This window comes from Excalfactoria chinensis, chromosome 3, assembly GCF_039878825.1.
Source record: "Excalfactoria chinensis isolate bCotChi1 chromosome 3, bCotChi1.hap2, whole genome shotgun sequence".
Classification (NCBI taxonomy): domain Eukaryota; kingdom Metazoa; phylum Chordata; class Aves; order Galliformes; family Phasianidae; genus Excalfactoria; species Excalfactoria chinensis.
The window spans coordinates 51686000-51706285 of NC_092827.1; the positions used below are offsets into that span (position 1 = coordinate 51686000).

Sequence of the window (20286 nt, forward strand, 5' to 3'; positions counted from 1 at the left end):
TTCATAGTATACCATGCAGTGTTAGGGTAAGAGAGGAATGGCTGAGTTTATAATTCTGCACTCTGAAGTTTTGAACGCTAGACCTTGATATTTGTTGCACAGGTGTGGGATGGGAGAAGAAGAGCAAAGGAGTTTATTCTACGCCATATTTGGATACCTGTAAAATTGGTGAATCATAGAATAATAGAATGGTTTGGATTGGACTGGACCTTTAAAAACATCTAGTTCCTTCTCTGCTATGGGCAGGGACACCTTCCTCTAGACCAGGTTGCTCAAAATCCTATCCAGCCTGGCCTTGAATGCTTTCAGGGAAAGGTCATCCACAGCCTTGCTGGGCAACCTGTTCCAGTGTCTCGCCGCCCTTGCAGTAAAAATTTTCTTCCTAATGCCTAGTCTAATTCTACTCTCTTCCACTTTAAAACCATTTCCCCTTGTCCTGTCATTGCATGGCCTTATAAAAAGTCCCTCTCCAGATTTCCATTAGGCCATCTTCAGGTACTGGAAGACCACTAGAAGGTCCCCCCAGAGTGTTCTCTTCTCCAGGCTGAAAAGCCCCAACTCTCTCAGCCTATCCTCACAGGGTTGGTCCTTCAGCCCACTGATCATCTCTGTGGCTGTTCTCTGGACCTGCTCCACCAAGTTGATGCCCTTGTTGTATCTGGGGCTCCAGAACTGGGTGCAGTACTCCAGGTTGGTTTCAAAGGGGCAGAGTAGAAGGACAGTGTTGGTGTTTATTTTTTTGTTTTTGTTTTCCCACTTGTTTTGTTGTATGATAATGATGGGACAGAGGACCAATCTGTCATCACAGACCTTTATTAACATAACTGATGGAGATACTTCTTTGTCTGTATTGCTATGTTTTTCACCTTGAGGCCTGCTTTTAATGGTTCAAAATTGTTTTTTAGTACTGTGATTTGCTTTCTCGTTAGAAATAAAAGTGGGAAAATCAGCTTCATTTTTCTTGAATAAAATGTCCACAATAACAGCACAAGCAATACTATCCTTCAGGAAACTCAGTCTGAGGAAGAAAACAGCACTGAATGGACGTTGTGAACCAAATACAAGAGTTCACCAAAGACTATGCAAAATTCACAGGACTATGTGTAATAAATACACACTCACTGGCATGAAAGGCAATCATTTGACTCAAATTTTGAGAGGTTTTCAGTGTATCACAGCTTGATGACATGAATCATGTCTGTTTCAATTACTGCATTTGATATCTGGCATGAATCCACATGCTCAGAAAGTGAGATGGAAATAGCATATTATGTTCCAGTTAGAGCTGTGTAATTTTTAAAGAGAGGGAGGAGGTAAACAGAAAGTAATTGAGGATAGAGCCGTAAACACCTGATTGGTGTCAAAGCATCCTAACCAGCTCTTAATAACTGTGAAAACTCAGTGTGGACAATTCTGCTGCGTCAAGATATGGAAATGTCTGAGTTGTGTTACCAGGGCAAAACACCTTTTATTTTTCTGGGTAGCAAGCAGATCCTTGATCTCCTCTGAACGTAAGCCTTGGGGATATCAGCCTCTTCATTTTAGAAATCAGGATTTTATTTTTACTTCCTAGCTTTGTTTTTGTACTACTAAGATCTGACATTGAACCCTGAAATTTATCCACTTTGGATGTAGGGTTTCTGTATACATTAGAACATATATAGTACACCAAGTTTGGATACATGCATGGTCTTCTGAATATTCATGCCAGGTAGCATGGAAGAATGAGGGCAGTGAGCAGGTCCTGAGCTGTTCCTGCTTGGCTCTCTTCATCTAGTTGATATGCTGGCGTCCTTGCATTTGAGTCTGAGGTGAGTTAGCCTCATCATAGGGAAAATGGCCGGGCTCATTGCGTGCTCCTTGGTAGGTCACATAGAGCCCTCCCATGTCCCCTTTGTGCAGCCCTACTCAGAGCCAAATGGAGTTGCATGAGTTGTTGTGTGAATTCCTGGAGTAATTTCGAGAACTCGAAATGAAGAATAATGACACATCTTCCCTATTTAAACAGTCCACCTGCAAACACAAATTGCTGCAGGCCCAGAAGCCCAGACAAGTAGGTTTGCCTCCACCAGGGGCCACTGGGCATACCCAGAACTAAAATAAGCTATGGCCTGGGCATGGTGTGTAGAACCAGCCAGTTTCTGTTGGCCAGGGCCTCTGTGAGATGGGAGGGAGCTCAGGGCTCTGGAGATCACTCATAGATGGAGATGTGTGTCTTGAGCATACTACAGGAGGTTCTGGAAAGTTCTGAAACTTCTCCAAGGGTAAAATACTCATCCTCAGCAAATTAATAATTGTCTGAAACTGCCTGAATTCAAAGAAAGCCTTATCTTATCCTACTGAGATGAAAGCCTTAGAAAAAAATAGTGTTAGAAGAAGAGGGATAGAAAGTTGGACTTTTCTTACATCTCTTAATTACCCAGATTGTGAAGAAAGGCTTGTATCTGTAACACACTGCCAGCTTTCCAGGAGGCTCATTTCACCCACCTCAGTTTCAGGAGGTGGAGACCAGTTACCTCAGCTAACCCTAGATAAGCTTGCAAGATCTTCAGGCTGCTTCTACCTCCTGCAGATACCCCTCTGATTAAAAGGAAAGCAGCAATTAACATGTGAGAGCTAAGATGTATGTGTGTGTATATAAATATTCTGACTACTACATGTATTTCTCTTCACCTGCTGGTTTTCTTCAGGAAAGCAGTAGATGTATAGATCTTACTGCCAGGATTGTTTTGCTCGCCTTTTTAGTTGTTTATTACAATTATATCTAAAATCACTTAGTCATTTGCTTTCCCTTGAAGTTAGATATAAATGATAATTTTGCTTACTGTTCTTTTTTTTTTTTTTTTTTTTTTTTTTTTTCCACTGAAGGGTAGTTTTAATTAGGGTTGACATTCCTTTCAAGATGATATAGCATTTGCATAAGAGAAAAGACAGCAGCCTAAAAAACTTATGAAACAAACAAGCAAACAAAAAACAACAAAGCAGACAAACCCACAGTTAACCATGGGAAATATATCAAATAAAATCTTTCCAGAAATTATGTTAAGAGCTGAAATTTCATTTTCCCCTACAACATAAGAAGGATATTTTTTTTCTACCAAAACAAGAACAGACAATGATCTCCAGTGTCTAGAAAGCCTAAATGTTATAATTTCATTTACTTTAAATATGTTAAATTGGATGGTTTTTTTTTGTTTTTTTTTTTTTTTTCTTTTCCTTATTTGCTTGTCTGCTTGCAATGAGTTTTGAAGAAAGCTATTTTACAAGACACATCATTGTTATTTCTCATTTCCGAATGTGATACTAATAGAGGCTGAGAGAGCAGAATGTTTTTACTGTACAAAATGTTTTTTGACTATAGTTTTATGCTAATTTAATAATGTAATGAAGTTTTGATTTCCTTTCTTTTTAGCATATTTTGGTTTTATTTTATCTTTTGCATAGCATACTACAGGTGATATGCATGCAGACAGCTAGGTGTAAGAATGCTTTTCAAGTAGAAATTGCTTGAGTATTAGACAGTGCTTGTTATTGTTTGCATCCTCTTACCTGTTCATTCCACTAAATAAGCTTATTCATAGGAATAAACAATTATGAAGTTATCTAATTCAGATCACAGTACACATGTACTTCAATCTCTTGCACTAATTTTGGAGTGATTAATTTCTTTCTTGCCTTCCTTGCATAACCTTTTGTAGCACCTTATATTTAGAATTGAACCTCCTCAGATGCTCTGTAGGAAGGATGTGGAGCCCAAACAGAGTCTTGCCTAATGCTGGAGGAGCTCAATCCTGTGAGGTTGTGTTTGTTTATTCAGTGACACTTTACTGTGCATGTGCTGCATATCTTCAGTTATGGTAATAAACACTGGGTACTTTGGCTATCACAGGTTTATGAAATTGAGTACAAGAAAATGAGAAAATATTCTGTTTGTGACCACTTGTCTGTTAACATTTTGTGTTCTTCATCAGTGCATGGATGTCACAGAAATAGTTACTCTTTGTGGTTAGGAAGTAATTGTGTTAACTACAGTGGTGTCTTTTCTGCTTATTGTCTATCATTGGCACAGCTTATAATGTAAGAATTATATAGTAAACTTGACTAGGATAGTGCAGGTCCTGTACAATACAACCAGAACATCCCTGAAATTGAAACTTTTCTACAGTTGAAGAAAAATGAAAATAATCTACCTGTATTCCCAATGTGGGATTATTATTTGAAAAAATATTGTTATGGTAGAAACTAAAGACCATTTTCTTCAGTTATTTCATTTAGCAAGAGCAATTTCAAATGAAGCAAAAGCTTCTCTAGTTTTGTGGATTAAGGTGAAAGGGAAGAAACATCTTGATGGTAAAGCTCCTCTTCCAGACAAAGGACTTTTGTTGGAAAGCCATTTCTTCATTTGGCTAAGGGGAGGGCCTGAAGCAAGTTCATACTCTTGGGAAATGCCATGTCCTTTAAAGCTGTATTGGTTTTGTTGTTGTTTGTTTGTTTGTTTTGCTAGTGAGTTCTGAAGATTTGCATTCTGTTTTGAGCTTGGGAAAGTTGCAAGTCTTGATTTTGTTTTTCCACATCTTGCATGAAACGAAATTACCTCAATCAATTGCTTATTTGCTACAATTTCATTTTCTTGTAGAATAAAAGCATGAAAAAATTATTCAAAAAGGGAAGAGAATGTGTCCTTGCTGTCTTGCATTTTCAGTTATTTATAAATCTGTATGAAGGAAATCCTCAAGGAGTTCTTGATTTTATTTTTATTTTTTTTATTATTTTTTAACTTGTGGGTGTATCTCCAGGAAGAAACACATGTTTCTCCTCATGATCAAGTCCTGGAAGTTGCAGTTTAAATTTGATGAAGTGTTTTATTCCCCCAGATAAAAATAAATAAATAAAAAATTATATTTAAATGCATTTGTTGATGAGGAAAGTCAGGAATCCTCCTAATTAAGACATTTCTTAGAAAGGTAAAATTTTTATCTGAGAGCATAAAACACTTCATCAGTTTTAAAGCCACATCTGCAAGGACTGGATCAAGAGCAGAAACAGACATTTTCTTCATTCTGGCTTGTCTGTGAATTTAAGACTTTTAACAACAGTTTAAAAATAGTTAAAAACAGTTAGAAACACTTGCAGTATAAAAGGGATAAGAATGCCCTCCCTCCCTCTGTTTTTAATCTGGTTCTCTTGATGGGATAAACTACAAGGTTGGATTGGTAACTGGATTATTGGCTCATAAAACAGCACGAGGTTACTATTATCCTTTAATTTTATATCTTTATTAGGGAGTAATGTTGGTCTTATTTAAATCACTGACTTCTCTAATGGTTTTTCTCCTCTTTTAGAAATTTATTAAACTAAATCCTAAAGGATTTGGTCTAAGAGCAATTGGAATAACTGCCATTATAAAAATCATTGTGTTAGCAGTTGGTTATAATCAGCAGCCTTAGCTAGGCTCAAAATTTAGTAGGATTTAGCTGTTGATATCCTGGTCCATTAGGTAGAACGCTGATGGAACTATAAATCTGAATTTTATTTAAAACAAATAATCTTGATTTCATGTGATACAGTATTTGAATTTTGAGGCAGTGTGAGAATGAACAACAGCACCCTAAAATCTATTATAATGTTATGTACTTGTGGAAAGTTATGTTTAGTACATAGTATATTTACAAAAAATATTAAAATAAGTTTGTCTTACAATATTGGGACTCAGTATATGCACTGTGGGTGAGACATAGGTAGTTCTTAATAGTAGAACTCCTTTTGGACCTAAACTTATCTAAGCTGTTGATGATAATCTTGATATTTTAAGGAGAAGGGTGTCATGCATCCATTGATTTCAGTGTAATTTTGTTAAGATCATGACTAACATGGAAAGACATCAGCATTTCTGTTAGTTATGGCAGGGTTCTGTAGTTGACTTTAATACAGAAAGTGAGACACTTATCACTTTCTGTGACCAGATTTGGAGCATTTACTGTTTGAATGTGAGTCCAATAGTGACTGCAGTCAGTAGACTTCAAAAAAGCTGATTTTGTTCTGAATGTTTTATTTTACTGTTGAGTGCTTCACCAGTTTTTCTTAGGCAATCTTACTAATGCACACATTTCAAACTCCTAATTAAATTAAAACAGACTTTAAGTTCTATGCCAAATATTTCAGGATCATTTGTGAAAATTCACCTTTGTGTTTGGAATTGCCTTTTTTGGCAGGGGTGGATGAGTAATGGCCTGCTACAGGAAATCCCATGTAGAACTGCTTTCTTTCAAAATATCCATTGTTCTCAGTAGCCTCCTGTCTTAAATTTGCCTATAATCGAGTGTTTTAAAGAAAGCTTTTAGTTCCACTTCTGTTTCAGCTAGACAAAGATTGCAGAAAATTTTTACACATGCAAAACTATTGGTTCCGTGTGGATCAGAAACTGGGGAAGGTGGTTGCTGTTGTGCTGAAGGTATACTGAGAAAAGGCATCCATGTCTAGAATCCCTTTCAAATTGAGAGATTTCCTCCATCTTGAAAGACAAAATCTTTTACAGCTTTCTCTTAAGGTTGAATGTGTACCACAGGATTGCTTGCAGTTGACCTTTTCCTTATGCAAGTAAACAGCAAAATTAATGATATTCTAGTTAAGCTTTTTCTGAAACTTAGAGGGAAGGAAAAGAAGAAAGTGCAATCCAGCAGCGGGGTCATGGGGACACTGGAAAGAAAAAGAAAGAAAGAAAAAAAAAAAAAAAAAAAAAAAAAAAAAAGTAGATTGTGTATGTTCTAGGAAATACCCAGTGCAAAGCACAATAAAATTTGGGGAGTTAATGTTTTGAAGGGTAGATGGAGAAATAGAAGTAAGTGGCACTTTAAACCAGGAGAAGTTGTTCCTAGGTGAATACAGGGAGGTGCATGGGGATATGAGTGAAATGGTCTGCAGCTCCAATGCATGCCAACAGCTCTAAACAGCTCAGATAAGTAATAATTGTATTAATCCAGGTTGTAGATGGTGTAAGTTTCAAGTGCCTACTGGTCAAAATTTTATGATTCCATGTTTATGTTATAGGGAATACTCCCAGACAGTAGTATTTTGTGGTACCTTGTTGATAAGCAAATTCAAGTAATGCTAGATTGTTTGGGCTACTTAATTTATGCATTTGCATACATTAATATATTTTGTTCTCTTTTGAATCTCATAGTAGGTTTGATTTATAATTTTATGATTACTGATATATACGATATCTGTGGCACTTGCTTTGTTTTAAATTGTGCAAATTACATGTTGCTCTGAAGTGATTTTTTTGTTTTGTTTTGTTTTGTTTTTTCTGAGAATGGAGGCTGAAATATAATTGTGTGACTTTGACCTCTTCAGAACCTACTTAGAGGTATCCTATGTGTTAGTGCATTGGAGGATAAAGGAACCCAAGAGATTAGGCTGTCATTCAAGAATCATTTCTTCCAAACTCAAGATCAATGCATCCCTAACAGTAAGAAATCAGGCAAGGTGACAGAAGACCTACACAGATGAGCAAGGAGCTCATGGAAAAACTTAATGGAAGAAGAAAGTTTATGGAATATGAAATAGGGGTCTAGCTACTTGAGAGGAACATAGGAACATTGTCTGGGCATACAGGGATGCAACAAGGAAGGCTAAGGCCCATGTGAAATTTAATCTGGTAAGGGAAGTCAAGAACAACAAGTCAGACTTCTTTAAGTATATCAGTAACCAAAGGAAGACTAGGAAAAATGTGGACCTGCTGCTGAATAAGGTAATGGAGAACAGAACTGAGAAGTCAGAGTTACTGAAAGCCTTCTTTGCTTTCATCTTTACTACTAAGAATGCCCCTCAGAAATCTCAGAACCTGGAGATAAGGGAGTTGGTCTGGGGAAAGGAAGACTCTCTTTTGGCCAAGGAGGATCTGGTTGGAAATCATCTAGGCAAACCTGATGTACTCAGATCAGTGACCTGGACGAAGGGACATAATGCAGTCTCAGATTATTTGCTATTGATACAAAGCTGGGAACTGTGGCTGACACACCAGAAGGCTGTGCTACCATTCAGTAACACTAAGATGGACTGCAGAGTTGGGCAGGAACCTGTTGAGGTTCAACAAAGGCATGTTCAAAGTCCTTCAATTGGAGAGGAAAAACTGCACGTATCAATACAGGTTGGAGATGACCAGCTGGAAAGGAGCTCTGTGAAGAAGGACCTGGGTGCCCTGGTGGGCAGCAGTTTGACCACGAGTCAGCAGTGTGCCCTTGTTGACAAGAAGGCCAATAGTATTCTGGGGCACAGTATAAACAGTGTGACCAGCAAGTCGAGGGACCTGCCCTGATGAGGCCACAACTGGAGTACTGTGTCCAGCTCTGGGTTCCCCAGTTCAAGAAAGAGAGGGAACCACTGGAGACAGTCTAGTGAAGGTCCCCAAATATGATTAGGATGCTCTGGAGGATCTCTCTTATGAAGAAAGGGTGAGAGACTTGGGACTGTTTAGACTGGAGAAGACTGAGTGGGGATCTTATCAATACTTCTAATAGGCAGGAGTCAAGTAGATGAGGCCAGACCCTTTTCAGTGGTGACCTGTGGCAGAACAAAGGGCAATGGGCACAAACTGGAACATAGCAAGTTCCACACAAGTGTGAGGAAAAACTTCTGCAAGGGTGACAGAGCACTGGAACAGGCTGATCAGAGGGGCTTTGGAGTCTCCTCTGGAGATATTCAAAACATACCTGAATATATACCTGTGTGACCTACTGTGGGGAACCTGCTTTAGGAAGGGGTTAGTCTTGATGGTCTCTTCCAACACCTACAGTTCTGTGATTCTGTGGCTTTTTAATTAAGGTTACTGTAATCATTACTGCACAGAACTCTCAGAGTTTTCATGTTTAATATTTCAATATTTTATTACAATGATTCACTATATGAAAGAATGTATAGGCATTGTGGATAATTAGAATATTGTCTATCGTTTAGCACGTTGCAGGGAGCTGCTTGTTATAAACCACTTAGTGTGTTTTATTTAATCCTAAAGGAATTTAATGGACCTGAGAATAGGGACTTCATGCTGATTGCATAATAACCTTTTTCTTCCAGACACTTAATGACTAATCATTAAAAGTGTATTAATCAGTTTTGTTCTGTGTTCCATAATTGTCTGCCTAATATGTTTTCCCAAGGGTTATCTTTTTTGTTGTTGTTGTTTGTTTTTTGGTTTACTTAAACAGCTGGCTGAATTAAACAGCTTTGTTATTGATTTGTTTTCATAGCTATTTTTTATTCTTGAAGGAGATAAAAAGTTATTACTTAAGCATTGTTTCTTTTTTTAGGTGGCTTCCCCAGACAGTACTGGACGTGCTGAAATTTTTATATGAAATTAGACTTCATGGAAGTCAATAGGAACTCTGCTGCAGATTTAAGCAGTATCATAGTCTCAATTAGAATGTTTGTTTATTGCAGATTTATTTAGGAGTGAGGGCTACAGACTAACATGTTAACGTTTTATTTCCTTTTTTAATTTAGATCACTGAGCTATAAATTGAACGGAAGATAATTCCTGCTTGTGGTGAAAAAGAAAGGTGAACAACCTCCATGGAAGACTCTCAGGACCTAAGTGAACAGTCAGTAAGTACAAAAGCTGCTAAAGTTAATTGGAAAAAAAGAATGAACTTTGTTCAAATTGTGTATGAAGGGGTTTTACTACAGATTTGAGAATTACAGTGAGGTCTAGGAAAAAACTTCTGGGCCTCTATACTTTTTCTGAGCTCATACATGAAATATATGGTTTTAATCTTACCTTTTACCACTGAAAGATAAAAGAACATAGTAATATAGAACTCTGAAGAACTAGAATTTCTGGAAAGGTGATGGATATAATTGAGATACACCTGAAGAATAAAGTGTTAGACTTGCATAGTGATATTTTTTAAACAACTGTATCAAAATGTATACCCACTGTGGCCTGCCAGAAATTCTAAAGCAATTGTTATCAGAAACATGAACAAGAACTGTCAGGTGATAGGTTGTTACGGATGACATACCCAACTCTCTTGTGTTTCAGGAGGAGTGCGAGTATTGACAGTGTCTTCCTGTACTGGGTCACAGGGAGGTACCCGTTGTTGTAGATGAAATAGCTGGGAAAAATTTGGGCAGACATTACTTCTATTTCTTTTCTAATTTCTCCTCTCTTTTAAAGATGTGGTCTCCAGACTTCCTTAGCTGCAGTTCTGAGGAGGCAGCGTGTTCTGATTGAATTTAAACTTGGCTAGGCCTGTCATCCTAAGTACTGGCTTTGTTTTTAACATCTTAATTTGTAGTGGTCACAATGCTGGCAGATTTGTGAGCTCTATGTTCCCCACGAGTCTCAGTTTGGGCTCAGTGAACTAAAAATCAATAAAGGGATTTCATATTTCTGTTTTTACATGCTGAAATAGGTTATCCATGTAATAAACTAGTTTTAATATCATTTTATAGCAGAGACTTTTATATGTAACAGAAGTGCAAGAAACTGAGAAGAGCTCATGTGTTTTTAAAATGTTAGTAATTTTCTTTAATAAGGAGTACTTTGCTCCTGACTGGGTAGCTCCTATCTGAGACTTTATCTTGGACTGGAGTTTTATTGCTGATTTTAAATGGGACAGAACTGGAAAGTCTTAACAGTGTCTCAAGTCACTGAGGTGGCACTACTCAGGACAGCTGCATGTATTTATGTATTTAAACAGTTCCCAACCAAAACTTTAGAGCATGTAAAAGCTACGTGGCTTCATAATTTAATAAAGTTTTATAAAGGTCATAAAAGATTAAGCAGAAGTTCTCTCATGGTCTGCAAAACAATTACTCTCAGCAATATATATAGTACAGTTATTAATAGGAAGTAGATGAGCCAGTTTAGCTTAGTGCAAAAATGTGTTTTCTTCATAGTTGAAATATTTTTGAATCACTGGATGCCTGATAAATGCATAGTTTAATATCTATTTTATTATCTTATTATAATCTAATCTCTAGTTTTCCATAGTTACTATATAGCTTTAAGCTAATGTGAGAACAGTTTTGCAGATTAAAAATGCAGGTGTTGTATACTCCATGTCGCATTATAAATATACAACACTGATGGTGTCACAGAATGTCCCCATTCAAGGCAGTAGATTATTCTTTTCCATCTTTACTGAAAAGCAGCGGAACTTCAGCACGGTAGGTGGGAGGAGTTCCCCTTTCAACATCCTTTTCCTGCTAGGTGTGTGACCACACTGAGCCTATCCCAGATGTTGCTATCTTGAGAAAAGCAATTGCCATGTGAAGCCTGTCTGCCTAGAGCAGATACTGAGCCTTAATTTCCCCACTTCATAGGTCTCTTTGCTACAATGTTAGAGTTGAATTCTCCTCACAGTCAAATTTTGAAAAATAAAAATACTGTTCCTGGCTTAGTTCTTTTAAAAACCACAGATGAGGAATTGAGCTGGAGATTCCAGGTAAAAGGAGGTGTTCTCTGACTGAGGCTTTAGTACCTTAGTCTCCAGGAAGGTATCGGATGTACATGTTACACCCCTTCATCTTGTATTAACCTGATATTTTGTAGTGGTTAGTATGTTTTGTGCTAGTTAGATCTAGGCAGTTCTTGGTCATCATGAAGTATTTCTGGTTCTTGATGTGTTCAGGGCACATAGGTATTTAATTTCGGCTTCAGAATTTCTCTCTGGGAGCTGAGTACATAAGATTTAGATCATGGAAATTGTAGGCGCCTAAGGATCCAGCCCCTGCTGCAAGCACATTAGATTGTGTGAATAAGCATGAATGCAAGACCTGTGTTCAAACTTGTGCTGGCATCTTGCCCTGAATATTCTAGTCTGTGGTTACTTGAAAGACTGCCTGTCTCTGCAACTGAGATAGTTTAGAAGGTGCTTGCTGTTGGATAATGTTTGATGGACAGGCAAGTTTTCTGAATAGAGAGATTCCTTTGTTGAATTAATTTCCCTCCTCAGTCTGTTAAGAGCTTTTCGTCACTGGGAAAGGAGTGCAGATACGTTTACTTCAGATAGCTAAATAATATTGCAAATGTTCAAGTTCTAATTTAAAGAAAATTTGCTAATTTCTGCAAGTAGATAGTCCCTCAAAATTATAATATGCTGTAATGCAGCTTTTATTCTTTGGTCTTTTCCATAATCCTGAGATTGTCCCGAGATTGCTGTTGTTGCTTTCTCTATCTTCTATTCTTTTACAATAAACAAATACAAACAATTGGTTCTGATTCCTGTACTAAAACTGTATCAGTGAAACACATATGACTGTAGTTAGGAGCAATTCCACAGCATCCTCGTTAGCATTTGAGAAACAAATTCCTTGACTTTTGTCTAGGGGCAGTAACAGCATGACCACATACTGCTTCTTTCAGCAGTTTAAGTGCACCCCTCTTCTCTAAGCCTTGACTGGAGTTGCATCTGATGGAAATGAACAGCTGCTGTGTTTTCTGAGCCATGTGTTTGATTAGATATAATGTATACATAATTTATTGTATTCTTCCTATTTTTATTTGTAGGAAACTTCTTTCCCCTGCTGTATCTCAATCTTTATGTACTGACTGATCAGTGTCAGCCTCCTTCAGTGTGTAGGGCTTCACTTCTGATAAATTCCTTGTGTTTGCTTTCCTTTGCCTTCTTACTCCCAGTCCTTTGTAGCAGGAGTAAATCTGGTCTTAGTGTGAGTATTGTTCAGTGATTAAAAAAAAATAAAATAATAATAATAAAAAAAAAGAGCAAGGATCAGAACAAGGATTATTGTACTTCATTTTTCCTGTCTTTACTTAGAGCCTCATAGACGAATAGCCATATTTTGAACAGCAGGAACCCAATACATACCATGACCTCACACTGAAGAGGGGGGTGATCATCAGGTGCAGATCAGTTCTAGCTGGGCTCCTGCAACTAACAGAGAATGAGCTGGAGTGGGGCTCATCCTTCAGTGGTGCTGCACCTTTGAGGATGTTTTAACATGAGTTGCTCACAATTTTCTTTTTATTTCCAAATTCAGATGCATAGTATGATCATACAACCATGCGTAGGAGGGAAATTTGCAGTTGGTTGATAGAAAGGTTCAGTTTATGAGTACTGTGAAAGATAATGAAGAAAATATTAAGACGTATTTTCCAGTTAGAAGAAAATAATCAAATGGTTCATTTTTATTATGATGTGATGTTGGTCATCATGTGCAGGCTGCAACTTATCAAATAAAGGAATACTTAATGCCACATGAATTGATTTTATGGAGTCAGAAATGTCTAAGGGAAGTGTTTTAATAACTGTAATTACTATAGATTTTGTATGGAGCATACTAAAAAAACACAGAAGATATAACAAAACATTTCAGATCTTCTACATCTTCCAAATAAATATGCTGATTTTTACTAAATGCTAGCTAGAGATGCTTTTTCAAATTGTGAGTGTTAAAAACTCTTCTATTTTGTTTTGAAATAGGAGAGGAGGAAAATTACAGGTCTTATTTGCAGAGAACCCAGGAAAGAAAAGATTATTATTATTGTTATTATTTTAAGTAAAGAAATGATTGATAAAGTGGTAAATAAAGTTTAGCACCTAGATAATCCCTTCTTGTGTCTTTTTGCATCAAACAGGATTTTTGGAACTACAGAAGTTTTAAGCTGTTTATTTTTCTTGTAGTCATTATTTGCTGTTCAGTCTGCATTAGTAGAAGAAAAATAATTTGGCTGCTAACTGGCTAGTTTAGGGTTTCAAAGGGCCTTATTAGAAACTGATGTAATTTCATCTCCTGGCCCTTTTATATAACAGCGTGCATATTTATATTACTTTGTTTTAACCTAGAATTAAACAATAGATTGCAGTTGTGTAGTGCAGGACACTAGCAGATGTGAAGCTGAAACTCAATGAATCCTTTCTCCTTTCTCCTGAAATCTGGGTGACCAGCAGCATTGCACACTGGGTAAGTTATTTGGTTTTCATCAGATTATAGAGACCATCATAGCTGTCACTTGCTTTTGTATTCTGTGTGCAGTTGGAGCCATTTCAGACAGTGCTGATTCTGTGGTTTGTTGTTGTTTTATTTTTGCTTGTTTGCTTTAATGTGTGAAGGTGTCAGATGTGATCCCTGTGCAGATCAGTTTTCAGGTGTAGTTGGTTCTTTGTTGCCGAATCCCCACAGCCACAGCTTTCAGCTGTTGCAGCCCACTGGAGTGGGCATCCTTCTTGTGCAATGAATGTTGAAGCCTTGGGCTTTGGCTGATGCTAATTTCAGTGACATGAATTATATTGTAAACTTTTCTACATTCTTTTAAGTGTCAGGCATGCTTTAAAAGGCAGCTGTTTTTTACCTCAAAGGATGCTGTATGTCTTATCTCTGTAATATCAATGTTTGTAGGACTTGGCATATTACATGCAATTTATCTTATTGAATTACAGAATTGTAGAAATGTTGGTTGAAAGGAACCTCTGGAAGTTGTCTCGTCAAGCTTCCAGTAGCAAATTGCTGAAAACATTTCATTGTATTTCAGTATAGCCATGAACTGTATTAAATTTCAGTCTGTGAGTGCCTTCTGAAGAAAGTGGATTTAGTGAGCAAAAATAGATGATAATTTGCTTTTAATTGAAAACAATCATTGACAAAAAATGCTGTAGCTTGAAGTTAAAGAAAATCAAGATGACATTCCAAGGTATGTGTAGCAGAAATGCTAAGTCACAGCCTGAACCAGTGATTGAGCTCCTAGTGGGAAGGCAGGGCTAACCCAGCTGAGCTCAGGTGTTTGCAATGCAACTGAGTGACCAGAAGGGGGTGGAGCCAGGATCCACCCCACCCCTTCCCAGACCTCATTTAAGGGTTGGCAGTGGAGGTGAGGGCATCTTTTGCTGGAGGTCCCTGTGTGCCTGCAGTCTTTCAGAGATAAGTAGCTCTTTTTTTTTTTTTTTTTTTTGCGTCTGCTGTATCTGGGCTCATTCTCATTTCCTGTAGCCGGAGACTCTGCCACTCCACTGTTATTACTGTACTTTTTATCCCATTATAGCATTGGAGTATGTTTTGAAGCAGTTTTGAATTGGTTAGGTATTTTGTTGTCCCCTTTCCAGCAGTGTGAAAGCTAGAACAGGGAGATGTCTTGCCACAGCATAGATGGTTTAAAATTATCACCCATTTTGAACTGAGATATGGTGTAATAGTAGGATTTGACTGTATTGTAAGAGGCAAGTATAGAAAATTGATGGAGCTGAATCTTTCACATTCCAGCGTGTTTGGTGTAGGAATGCTACTGTTATCTCTTTGCTGTCAGGCCTTTACATATGGCATAATAATCCTTGTGACACTAAAATTCAATTGTTTTATGTGCCACTATATCAGCATGTTGTGATTTCAATACCATGATCTACCAGTGATAAACTTTGAAGGTATATTTTCCCAGACTAAGTTTGTGATTGTGTATTTGTTTCATTTTTCCCATTTCGTGAGAAATCAAACAAAAATTATGTTGACACTTGGAATAAACTGAGCTCATAAACTCATGTTTCGTGTGAGTTTCACGTAACTGGAGAAATACAGTTTGACATCAAAGACAAAAAAATGTTCACCGCTGACACACAGGTAATACAAAAGTACATTTTTGTGAATTTAAAGTATTATTTGAAAGCACTTTTCTTTAAAAGCTAAATAGTCAATGTTTTTTAAAAAATATCCTAGTCAGTATCAGAGGTTTTAATGAAAAGGCTGTTTATAATAACAAGGGAAGGAATAAAATATATTCTGTTATTACGTACCATCCTTTGACTACTGGCAGAGACTGACACAGCTGCTATATAGTTTGCTATGGCTGATGTTCATAGCTCAAGTGAAGCCCTAGGTTGATATTTTAGGGATAAAACTACTTGGGAAAATGGCTACTTCTGTCAGCCACGTGAACTTTTCTCAAGGTAGATTCACATAGAACTCAAGGGTGCCTAGAGTGTTGAATTCTATATTAGTGGTGATATCAGAGTTCTTCTGATGTAAGGACGACAGAGACACCATCTACTATATTGTACCATTATACCACTAGGAAAAAAAACTAGTACTAAATTTTCTTTCAGAGCCTGAAAACTGGGTGAAATCTGACTTCAGGAAGAGCTCCCTCACTGTAGAATATTTTTGTATATATGCATGTGTGTGTAGTGTTTGGAGCCATTCCATATTTATATATCAGCCACTACCAATCTATGTAAATATGCTTCTCCTTATTAAGTCATACACATCTGACAGATGTATTTCCAGCTTTGCATCCAGATATTGGATGTAAGATATGGTACTTGTTCAAACATTTTAAATGCCAAATTTATACACACTGTACTTTTAACCAATTTTAATATTGTATTTTAATTCCAGAATTAGTTATAAAACTTCCGGCAATGTTCAGTCCTATATGGTAATGCAAACTAAGAATGTAGTTTCCTAGTAGAATGCTTGTGCACTGATTTTTTGACACTGTCCATGTGATGTTACCGTGTTCAGAAACACTATTTACTTGAATAAAAAGGGGTGAGTTTTGTTTCTCCATAGAAACTGATTGACAATATACCCGTGAGTTGGCCTCTTCATTTTTGTGTAATATTTATTTTGTAAGGCTTAAATCCTACTGAATTTCTTATCTATAGAGGACTAGGCCTACATCTTTACATGGAAAGTATGGATTACTCTGAATATGTATTTGGTTTAGTCTTTTTAGTTGGAAAAAAAAAAAAAGCAGTGCACTGAAGAATGTATGGGACTTAAGTTTATGCTTAAACCCTTTGAAATGGATAGAATTCTCATGTGCTTTAAGCAAGGCATGTGCTTAAATACATTCTGGGAAAAAGTTGGAAGTACAGTATAAAATAGAAGGAGCAATTTCAGAAATATTTTATTAGCAACTTTTTTTTTTTTTTTTTTTTTTTTTTTTCTTGGCTATGGCTAATATTTGTTCAGCATCGTATAGCAGTTGTGGTTTCTTTCTTCCTCCTGTAGCAGCTTTTCTCTAAGCTCTACCTCAGCATCTGAGTGGTTGACTTGCAAGTCAACTCTTATTAAAAACTGAAGCATGACAAGGAGAAGTGTTGATTTTTTTAAATAATGAAGCTTCACCAGGTGAAGAATCTAATTTCATAAATGTATGTTATTAAATATTAGCATATCCCATTAATCACAGACACAGTCTTGTCCTCTTTCTATTTCTCTAGCAAATTAAGGGAGGAGAAGTTAAGAGTTGAGATGTTATGGTTACAGTGAATGAAAAGAGTTTTGCCAAGTTGAGGCAGATCTTCTTGCAGAAGATCCCATAGAGGAAACAATGCAAAATACATGTTAATTATTCTGTTATTTTATTTATTAATGCAATTATTTGTCTTCAGATCAGTCCATTCCCAGTGTTCTAGAAAGCAAAAACAGATGACTGATGGGAAAATTGTGACACTGAGGTGTTTTGTAGTGCATGGGCACTGGGACTTCATCAGAAATTATGCTTTAGTCAAAGAGGTCCATAGAAATCTAATTTATCATCTCTCTCCGTCACTCTGTCTATGTGTATGTGTTAACAATAGGACTGAGAAATGCTCTGAGAATATCTCTTCTCTGTAGCCCTAGTTTGTTTAAGAATGTTACTTCTGGAATTGCAGTTTGTTTTACAAAAAATAAATAATAATAAAAAAAACAATCTGGGAAAACCTGGATGCAACCTAGAGTAAATACTTGTGTTTTAGTAAAGTTAATAGCTTTGCCCATTTTCCAGGTGTGTTGTCTGAGTCTGCCCCCCGAAAAAGATGTATTTTTCACAGGTGCCTTTGAATAAATCAGGGTCTCAAGTGCAGTACGTCGTGTTATTTTTTTGATGCTTGTGTGCTTTTGCAGACTTCAGCAGATGATAAAACTGTGTTTGGGAAGCAGGCGGACAAGACGTTTCTTTCTCTGCTTAAGAGTGATATAAATTCTGATCTGATCAATTCTGAACAACCTGCTGGTTAGATGTACTTTATGGCATGAGTTGTCATTTGTATGCACTGGAAAAAAACAAATATTTACAATAAATAGCAGTCTTGCAAGATTTATTTATTTATTTATTTATTTATTTACTGTTTAGCAGGAATAAAAATAGCAGTATAAAAAGATCCATACAAGTAATGCAAAACTTTCGTGTTCTCAGTATGCTGTGGTACTTTTCTGATTATTTTCTGAAATTAGTTGGTAAGATTTTAATTTCCAGATCTAATTGAGACATTGAATGCTAATGAAGAATGTGTTGTTATTGCTTATTTATTTATTTTTCTTTGAGTGAAGACCTACTGAAGGCAGGTATCTATCTTCAAAAAGAAGGGAACCAACTGCAAGACAGGTTTCAGAGTGTGGGCTCTATATAATTGAGGTTCATTTTTGGATCCTGCTTATCCTTACTGTAAGTTCAGGTGTGCTGTAGGCTGATATTCTTATTTGTGTCTTCAGTGTGCTCTGCTTCACATTTTATCAGATAAGCAGAAAAAGTACTTGGGAGGGCATTTCTGATTCAGATGTCATAGGACCTAGCTAAAGAAACAGGTGTGTTTTCCCTCCCATCTTCAGACCTGCAGGCTCCATATTGGTAAATGCTACAACGTAGAATTTGTGAGCCATGTGTAATATAATTTGGAAAGGAAAAATGGAGCTGACAAGTTATATCCAAATCTTGTGTTGGTTATATGTCAGCACAAGTGGAAAAAAAAAAAAATAAAATCTATCTTTAATATGTCAGACTATCATTCTGAAATGGCATATTTTGGAATGATTACATTAAGATAAGGCTGCAGTGAAGCCTGTGGAACATTTCTGTCCCATCGATGAGTTTTGCCATTGGAGGGAACAATAGAGATAGTTGTCCATTTATCCTTCAGTATTAGCCAGTATTAATTGCATTCATTTAAACAACTTCAACATTAACCAAGTAGGGCACTTGTATGCATTTATTTTATATGTGTAGCATTTCAAGATCACAGCCTGTGTTTACAGGGGCGTCAGTGCTATTAGGTGTCACCTGTACCGTGAAATTCTGTCACTGCTTCTTTGTCTCTTTGTTGGCCTTGAGGGACCCTGATCCATTATGAGCATATCAGCTCCCTTTTCTTACCTGCTGGTTGTCATTGTCCTTTCCAGTCCACTTTTAATCTCATTTATTTCAGAAAATAGATTCATTCAGTCTTCAATGCACTGGGAACTCTGCATTCAGGGAAGGATGTTAGACAGCAAGGGTAAAGGCTGTGTGCTCTCGGTCTGATCTTATATTCTGGGGAGCTTGACTTCAGCCAGTCTACCTTCATATATATAATGAGTTTCTTACACACTGAGTCCTATGCTGTGTTACAGGTTATCATATTTCATCATTTATCTACATTTCAGGTGATTAATTAGGCTAAGCTCAGACTCCTGTCATTACCACATTCATATTGCCAATTTATGCTAAATAATCTTAAGAGCTATATTTGGGTATTTCTCCGTACATCCTGTACAGTTGTACAGGTTCTTGTATGTTAGTGCTTTGAAAGGCATCCTGTTCTTCAGTCTGCTATCTCATATTTTGAGTCATTGGTTGATCATCTCTAAACTCTTCAGTTTTTTCTCATAGGTACTAGAGTTCAATAGTACTTACTCTTGACTATTAAACAAATACAGACTGAAAATAAGATTTACCTGAAGAGTTGACATTGGCCTGAATGCTCCAGGCTGCAATAATTCCTAATGTTAATTTCAGTAAGGTAGAATTAGAATTAATTACTAAAATAAGTCTTCCACGTAATTTAAATTGTACTTCAGAATATGCCTATGGTAGCAAATATTATTACACAATAATTGGGCATTTTAGCTGCTTTTCTGGTGCTGTTTGATATCAATTGTAAAATTCTGTGGAAAGTCATGGTGCTGAGTTATGTGACTTGAGACTGTGAATAATTGTCTACCAGGATATCCTGAGAAATGTAATCAGGTCTGAAGAAGAATCTTACCTGTTTGCAGCTGATGGATTTGAAAGGCCTACAGGCCTGCTTTATTTTTTTCTTAGTACCTGTGTGTGGGTGAAAGAAGACTTGGAATTATTTTTCTCTAATATTTTCACTGTTTTACACATTTTCTAGCCAAATAGCTGTAGGTAGCCTGTTGATGCTTCTTTTTTATCCACAAAAGTTGAATGACTTACTATCAAGCCCAATAGAAATAATCGTTTTTAGTCATGGGTTCATACAATTTAATAGCTGTAGAAAGCCTATCAGTAAGATGTCAGTCAAATCTCCTGAGCTAAAACTTACATGAGCACTTTAAAAACTCAGGACAAAG

The 20286-nt window shown here is 36.8% G+C and overlaps 1 protein-coding gene across 1 annotated transcript in view; it reads left to right on the forward strand.

Moving 5' to 3' along the window:
* Positions 1–20286, forward strand: part of EYA4 (EYA transcriptional coactivator and phosphatase 4) — a 146775-nt gene that overhangs the window by 10456 nt on the left and 116033 nt on the right. The window contains exon 2 of the mRNA XM_072331739.1: positions 9502–9603. Coding sequence (XP_072187840.1) covers positions 9571–9603 — 33 coding nt within the window. The 5' untranslated portion in view covers positions 9502–9570. The remainder of the gene's footprint in view (positions 1–9501; positions 9604–20286) is intronic.